This window comes from Fonsecaea monophora (genome assembly GCF_001642475.1).
Source record: "Fonsecaea monophora strain CBS 269.37 chromosome Unknown Scaff232, whole genome shotgun sequence".
Taxonomy (NCBI): Eukaryota; Fungi; Ascomycota; class Eurotiomycetes; order Chaetothyriales; family Herpotrichiellaceae; genus Fonsecaea; species Fonsecaea monophora.
The window spans coordinates 2,330-10,562 of NW_019174163.1; the positions used below are offsets into that span (position 1 = coordinate 2,330).

Consider the following 8,233-nt stretch of genomic DNA (forward strand, 5'->3'; position numbering starts at 1 on the left):
CTTTGTCAGGTATGTCTCACTTCCAGATCGAGATGGCGTTGCACAACTGCTGACACAAAGGGGGTCCGCAGATTCACAAGCGAACGGGACTGATCCGAACTGCGTCGTGCTGACGGAGATCAGAGGTGTGTGATTGGTAAGATCTTGTTCTCCGCTGAGTTGAGCCCCGTCGTGCTGACTGCAAGGGGCCAGAAGCTACCGTCGGATCACAAACGCCGCCTTGGAACAAATCCTTCCACACCAGTCGATTTCCTCTCCACTCTCTCTATCCACACCAAACATCTACGGAACCTATCCGAGTCAGATCATCTTGACACGAGAAAAAATGTCGGATCTTTCCGGACAGCAGGGCGACCTGGGCCAATCCAGCAAGGGTCCAGCCAAGCCAAATACCAACGATGAAGTGAACAATGAGGGCCATGGGCTCCCTTTCATCTTCAAGGCGTCGAAGTCCGATGTTTTTGACCAGGGCCAATCCAGCAAGGGTCCAGTCAAGCCAAATACCATCGACGAGGTGAACATTGAAGGCCGTGGGCTTCCTTTCATGTTCAAGGCACCGAAGTCCGATGTTTCTTACCCGGGCCAATCCAGCAAGAGTCCAGTCAAGCCAAATACCATCGACGAGGTGAATCATGAAGCCAAGGCGCCAAAGTCTGATGTTTCTGACCCGGGCCAGTCTCCTGCCGACACCAAGAGCAAGTCTGCTGATGCCGGTCCACAGGCAGCTCGTTTGTCGGACCCTTTCATCTCTCCATCCAAAGGAAAGGGCAAACGAAACAAGGGGAAGGGGAGAGCAACAGAAAGAGATGCTGGCCCCATGAAAGTTGCACGTGGTTCGTTCATGCCTCTCCCCCCTCTGCCCTCAAAGGGAAAGGGCAAGGCAAGAGATGCTGGCTCCATGAACGTTCCACCTAGGTGGATTAATGGTGCTGAACCTTGGGTGTATCGTCTAGCTTCTAGCCTCATGGATGTCAGGGCCTACCAGAACAAAGTCACCACACGCACAGGAGAGCCATCTGAGTGGTTTCATGATGTTATGAATTCTATTGTTGATGGAATGGGTGAAAGAGAAGCTCAACGCCGCGCTGCCGAGGCCACTGAGGGCGTTTCCACCGAAGAGGCCAAAGATAACGGACAAGCATCTGGATACAACGGGGAACCATCTGGATTCAACAGCCGACCATCTGGATTCGACGGCCAAGCACCTGGATACAACGGGGAACCATCTGGATTCAACAGCCGACCATCTAGATTCAAAGAGGCCGAAGATAACGGCGACGCATCTGGATCCGAAGAAGAGGCATCTGGATGACCTGATAGTCCGATACTCAACAGTCCATGGCCCATGGCCCATGGCCCGATAGTTGTGGTGGTACGGCGTTGTGTGTGTGGTGTCGGCTTTCTCCAAAGGCCACCAAGTGTGTACTCACCCACAGTGTGGGCTGAGCCTTTTTCACCTTAGCTGGTATTTTCGTGGCAAGTAGCAATATGATATTGCTAGTGGCTAATACCTACTACATTGCCACCTGATATCTGGTGTCTCATGGCCGATAGATAGCTCAAATAGCTCTAATAGCCCGATACCATTGTCTACAGACAGCCCCCGTTGCGATAGTGATGATGTCTGTAACGCAACTTGCGCCGGATTCTCTCCAGGGGGTGCCACGCGTGAGTGCTCAGGGTAGTGCGAGTTTGAGTCGAGTCTCCTTTAGTCATGATATGCCATGCCATGGCTGATATTTGATACTTTCATACGTGATAGATGGCCCGTGGCTGATCAGAAGCCCGTGGCTGATATCTCATGGTCATGGCCGAAACTTTATGCCCTAACGGCCCATGGCTGACGGCTGATACCTGATCCGCTGATGGGTGATACCTGATAGCCCGATGACCCCCGATAGCCCCTGATGGCTGTTGATGGCTGCTGATAGCCCCTGATGCCCAATACCTGATGCCTGATACTGGATATCTGATACCGGATAGCCCGATGATAGCTGATCACCTCTGTTAGCTGCCGATCGCCCCTGATGGTGTCTGATAGTGTCTGATGACTGCTGATGGCTACTGATCGCCCCTGATTGCTGACACCTGATGGGCTGATGACCTCTAGTGGCTACTGATGGCCTCTGATGGTGTCTGATAACCTCTGCTAGTGTCTAATGGCTGCTGATAGCTACTGATGGCGTCTGATAGTGTATGATGGCGTCTGATAGTGCCCGATAGCCTCTGATGGTGCCTGATAGTGTCTGATGGCCCCTGGTGGTGTCTGATAACCCCTGATGGCCCCTGATGGCTACTGATGGATAGTAGTCTCTACAAACCTCGTTTCCTTCCCGGCGGGCGGGAGAACTTACGGAGTTCTCAGGGCGTGAGTCGAGTTGTCCCCTTGGCCGATGTCTCATGGCTATGGCTGATGGGTGATACCTGCCGGGACCATGGCTGATCAGATAGCCTCTGGCCCGATGGTGGCTAATGGCCTATGGCTGATGGGCTGATACCCAGATAGCCCGATGACCCGACAGCCCAACAGCCTGATAGATGGTAGATAGTAGTATCTACAAGCTTCGTTTCCTTTCGGAGGGGGAGAAGAACTCACAGAGTTCCCGGAATGTAGATCGAGTGGTCCCCTGGGCTGATATCTCATGGCCGGTAGCCTGCTGCTGCCAGTTCTGGTGGTGATATGGCGATATCAGCTGTATCAAGCTGCGTTCCCCCTCACGGAGCACTCTCAGGGCGTGAGTCTGCCCCCCCTCTCGGCTGATACCGAATGTGCTACTTACTATCTACTTCTAATATCTGATAACTGATCGCTCATGGTCCGATACCTGATAGCCCCACAGCCCCATGGCACAATCAATGGTGTGGTGTGGTGTAGTGTAGTGCTGTCGTTGTGATTGTGGTTGTTGTCCGCAGACCTCGTTTCCGTGGGGGACCGAGTATGTACAGAGTATGTACTCCCACCGCCAACAAGTGCGTGAAAGGCAACCTGGGAGAGACTTGGAGTCGTCAATACATTCGTTGGAGAAAACCATCTTGACAATGCTCGGCAGTACTTGGAGTCCGACACGGAGAATTACCGACTGATCGGGGCGGCGGCGAGGGACTTTGGCAGAAATCTTGAGAAAAACGAGCAAAAAAGCAAATCAATTTCCTATGAGAAAAACTACCATTTCCACTTAGATTCCCCCTCTTCCCTTGGGGCCCATCTGTTGTTTCCCACCGACATACAGCTGCCGCTGTTAAACAATTTACGCTTCTTTCCAAAGACAAATACCGTCCTGCTGGCCTGCGGTAGGTCCCGCACTACCCCAACCAACTCTCGCAACCAAGTGCCCCCCGACGACGACATGGCAGTTCCTCCTCGGTTCACTACTGTCGGTGATTGATGGGCGGCGGGATGGCCATGATTGGAATTTGATATGGTGGTTGTTGGTGTCCCCGCGTACGGAAATTCTGCTCCTCCTCGTCCAGCAGGGCGTCAAGCTGGCGCTGTCGTTCCGCCTCGGCCTGCTGTCTTTGCTCGTCATTCATGTCCTTCTGATGCACTCTCCCTTGGCAGATGCTCCTCAATTGCCAACACAATCGCCGTGATTGCCGGTGGTATGCGAGCGCACTCTGGTCGTGCAACCATCTCGCTGCCTGCCATTGCAGAACCAGATCCATTTCTTTCACGATTAATTCCAGCTCCTGTACTGGCACGGGTCGACCCAGGCGGGCGGGAACGTAGCCCACGTAGACCTGGCCCCCTTCCTCCAGGCGTCGGATCCCGAGCTCGTAGTAGACTTGCGCTTGGTACAACTTCTTGTCCAAATCGTGAATATAAAAAATCATCTCCTTATCTTCGTCCAGCTCCTTGGCCAGTGCGATCAATTCTCTTTGCTTCTCTGCAATTCGGAATGTGTAGCCGCTCAGCTGAGAGAACAGGATTCTTCTCTTGTGATCTTCCAGGTCTTCCATTCCTCTCACCTCGGTGGGCATGGAGGGCGGCGGCATGGGGGGCGGCATCGTGAGCGGCATCGTGAGCTGGGGTCGGACCGACACCTCGTTATGGGAGGACATGAAGGGCGGCGGCATGAAGGGCGGCATCGTGAGCTCGGATCGGATCGGCACCTCTTTATGGGAGGACATGGAGGGCGGCGGCATGGAGGGCGGCATCGCGAGCTCGGGTTTTACCGACACCTCTTTATGGGAGGACATGGAGGGTGACGGCATGGAGGGCGGCATCGCGAGCTCGGGTTTTACCGACACCTCGTTAGGGAGGAGGGCAGTGTTGAGTGGCTCTTGTCGTTGTGGTCAGTACAACACCGCGCATGGTCAGCACAACGCACCTCGGTCTGACATAGCTCACACAAGACTCCCAATGCTTTGTTCTTCGTCTTCCGTGGCCTGCTTGAGCACAAGGACGCAGTGTTCAAAGTGATGTTGGTGATGTCGAGAGCGAGGGACTGTGGTGAGGCTGAATATATATGGCAGAGGGCGGTCAAGTGACGTGGCGGCACTTAAGTGAACGCCACCAGCTGTCAGTGGTATCACATCGAATCAGAACCAAACCACCTGGGACGGTTGTGGGCGGCTCCTCCGCCAAAAGGGAGGTCGAAATGGATCCACATGCGAGGGGGAGTGTCTGGATTGGTCTTGCGAGACGCCCGGGATGCTTTGGGTTGTTTCCGGCCATCGTGACAGGATCATGGTCTTCGGGTGACATCGGCCTGTGAGCTTGCAAATGGGGACATTTCGAGTCCGATGCGTCATGCCTGTGCCTATCATGGCTTGATCCCCCACTCTAACGCACCGGGGTACACCGTGACTCGGTCAATTGGGGTGGAGAGAGAGTCATGTGGCCTTGAAGACTCTTTGTAAGTGGTGGTCTTGGGTATTGGTCAGCCCAACGCCGGCATTTGTCTCGTGTGACGGAGAGACCGACTTGGTATGCCATTGGTACGAAGGGGGGTATCCGTTGGGCACAAGTCAGAGCCCAAATGAACGTGGTCATGGCCGCACCATTTGTCTGTGGACTGCGCCTGACATGACGCCCCCACGCCCAGACCGCCCAGACTCTGCCAATTTTGGTGGTTGACATGGTGGAATATCGAGCATCGGGGTGTGCCGAGATGGTGAGAGCCGTGGGGACGAGGGGATTGAGAGCCTGAGATGTGGATAGTATGAGAATATGGGTGGTAGAGCTGAGGAATGCGTCGTTGGCTGGCCAGGGGAAGAAAGGCAATCGAGTGAGTTGGCCACAACAACGACACTGAAAGGACTGGAAAGGATGGAAAGAACAGAATTGGCACTTTGAATAACTTGATCGAGGTGTTTAGACTCGTGTTTGTCGTAAGCGAGGTGGCTGAGGTGGTGGTTGAGCGAGATGTGCCGAGTGTTGCAGGATGACTGCCGGGTTTTTGGGGGAGACGTGACTCTCCAAGTTCAAGATCGGCTGGATTTACCTCTCTGATGAAGAATGGTCGACGTGAGGGAAGAAAGATTTGTAACAGGCATGGTAACAGTCTCAAACAACTGGATTTTCATCAAGTCCAAGTCCTTCTACTGTATTTTCACCAAGTCCCACCCTATGGTGAGAGAAGAGAGAAGAGGAATACCAAGGAGAGGGGGGGGGGGGGGGGGGAGGTTACCATAGAGTACGACGGACGATTATGTAAGCATCCATGTTTGCTGATGTCGTCAGCATCTCCCCCCCCGACCAGTCCGAAACGCGTGCGGAACGCTTGCGACAACCATGCGGAACACATGCGTTTCGTATGCGAATCGCGTGGTTTTATTATGCGCATGCGAATCGCATGCGAGGCGCAGGCGAAACGTATGCGAAAAGCATGCGGCTAACATGCGTGCCCCAATGTTCGCCCCTAAATATTGTACCTTCGCTCCCAAAGTCCACCTTTTGCCCTTTTTTCAATCTACAAGTCCATCTTCCTCTGTCGCTTCTCTCCAAATCGGACCTGCTACTGTGGTATTTGCAAGATTCAGCCTTCTGCTGTCTTTTCTGCCAATGTCCCATCTTCTGCTGTCGTTTTTATCCACGTCCCGCTTCCAATGTCCATGTCCGCCTTCCGGTGTCTTTTCTCTCTCTCTCGGAACCCCCTTGCTGCTGTCTTTTCTGCCAAAGTCCACCTTCGCCTGTCTTTTGTCCAAGGCCATCTGCCTTCTGCTGATCTTCTTGCTCCCAGAATCCATTTTCTACTACGTTTCCTGCCAGATTCTCCCTTCTACTGTCGTTTCTCTACAAGTCCACCTTTGACTGTCTTCTGTCCAGGGCCACCTACCTTCTGCTGTCTTTTCTGTCTCAAAATCCCCTTTCTGCTGCGTTCTCCACAGAATTCTGTCTTCTGCTGTCGAATATCTCCAAGTCTGATCTTATCCTTTCTTCTCTTTCTCTCTGAACCCCCTTTCTGCTATGTTCTCTACCAGGTTCTGCCTTCTGCCGTGTTGTTTCTATCCAAGTCGACCCGCTACTGCCTTCTTCAAGTCCATCGTCTGCCGTATTTTTACCAAGTTCCCCCTTTCCGGCGTCTTCTCCAAGTCCCCTTCACGGTCTGCCGCCGTTTCCGTCTCAGAATCCCCTTTCTGCTATAGTCTCTACCGAATTCTGCCTTTTGCTGTCGTTTCTGTCCATGTCCACCTTCTACTGCCATTTTCCGTCGGAGCCGACCTTCTCTCCTCTCAAACGACTGGAATTACACCAAGTACCGCCTCTCTGGCGTCGAGAATCTTGACTCATGTCCACCTGCTACTGTCTTCTCTCTACACAGACACTGGAATTTGACCAAGTTCAAACTCCTGCTGCGTCTTTCTTCATTCCAAGTCCATGATCTGCAGTCGAATCTCTCCAAGTCCCCCTTTCCGCGTCTTTCCAAGTCCAAAGTCTACCGTTTATCTTGACGTCGAGTCAAGTCAAAAATCTACTCTATTTTGACCAAGTCCCCCCCTTCCGGCGTCTTTCGAAGTCCAAAGTCTACCGTTTGTCTTGACTTCGAGTCCAAAATCTGCTGTATTTTGACCAAGTCCACGATCTACTATCTTCTTCTCTTCTCAAACAACTGGATTTCCACCAATTCTAAAGCCCTAGTGCTGTATTTTGACTAAATACCTCCCTTCCGGCGTCTGTCCAGGTCGAAAAGACTGAATTTCGACCAGGTCCCAGCTACTTCTGCCGCATTTTTGACTAAATCTACGATCTACTGTCTTCTTCGGTCCCCAAAGACTTGATTTCCACCAAGTCCCATCTTCTGCTGGATTTTGACCAAATCCCGCCCTTCTGGCGTCTATCCAGGTCCAAAATCTACTGGATTTCCTACCAAGTCCCATCTTCTGCTGCATTTTTGACCAAGTGTCCACGATCTACCGTCTTCTCTCTTCTCAAATAACTGGATTTCGACCAAATCCAAAGCCCTTCTGCTGCATTTTTGACCAAATCCCGCCCTTCTGGCGTCTATCCAGGTCCAAAATCTACTGGATTTCCTACCAAGTCCCAGTTACTTCTGCTGTATTTTTGACCAAGTGTCCACGCTCTAGTAGATTGTGTCCCCAAAAGACTGGAATTTGACCAAGTCCCAGTTACCCCTGCTGCACCTTTGACCAAGCTCCCACGCCCTAGTAGACTGTATGCCTAAAAGACCGAACCCCCACCAGGTTCCAGTTCCTTTTGCTGCATTTTTGACCAAGTCCACTACGCTGACGCTGCCTCCTGGCTGCATTTCGACCAAGTCCACACTGCCCGCTGTAATCTTCTCCAAGTCTCAAGGAGTGTGCTGGATTCAAAACTCGCTGTGAATTTCGCTAAGTCCCACGTTCCGGCGGCTTCACCACCGAGTCTCCCCAAAATCTACTGGAATTTCGCCAAAGTCCCACCACTTGACAAAGTGTCCATGGACTCCCGTGGCTGGGGCCCTACGACGGATGTTCTTCATCACTCTGCGAGAAGGAAAGAAACAGGAAAGGCTGGTGTCTACTGGTCGGACTTGGGATTGCTAACTCCTAAACTCCTAATGCGATGCTGAACGTAATGATACTGTACAAACATAAGAAAAGGGGCGCAGAGTGGCTGGCTGGCTGACTACTCCTTTCACTTCCCTCCTTCCACCCAAAACCTGCCCCCCTTCCCTGCCTCCCACCCAGCTCCGGGATGTACACGGCCAATCTTCCCCATCACCTCTCAAAGCCAGCCAGCCACTCTGCCAACACACCTCCAGCTACCACCATGATGGCCACCCTGCCCCCT

The 8,233-nt window shown here is 52.7% G+C and overlaps 2 protein-coding genes across 2 annotated transcripts; one reads left to right on the plus strand and one right to left on the minus strand.

Annotated features, from left to right (window-relative positions):
- Window positions 1–325: 325 nt before the first annotated feature.
- Window positions 326–1,312, plus strand: AYO21_12115 (hypothetical protein; the record flags this gene model as incomplete). Its single annotated transcript, XM_022661946.1, has 1 exon — window positions 326–1,312. The coding sequence occupies one exon, from the start codon at window positions 326–328 to the stop codon at window positions 1,310–1,312; it is 987 nt and encodes a 328-aa protein (XP_022505743.1).
- Window positions 1,313–3,369: 2,057 nt separating this feature from the next.
- Window positions 3,370–4,224, minus strand: AYO21_12116 (hypothetical protein; the record flags this gene model as incomplete). Its single annotated transcript, XM_022661947.1, has 1 exon — window positions 3,370–4,224. The coding sequence occupies one exon, from the start codon at window positions 4,222–4,224 to the stop codon at window positions 3,370–3,372; it is 855 nt and encodes a 284-aa protein (XP_022505744.1).
- Between the last annotated feature and the right edge of the window lie 4,009 nt (window positions 4,225–8,233).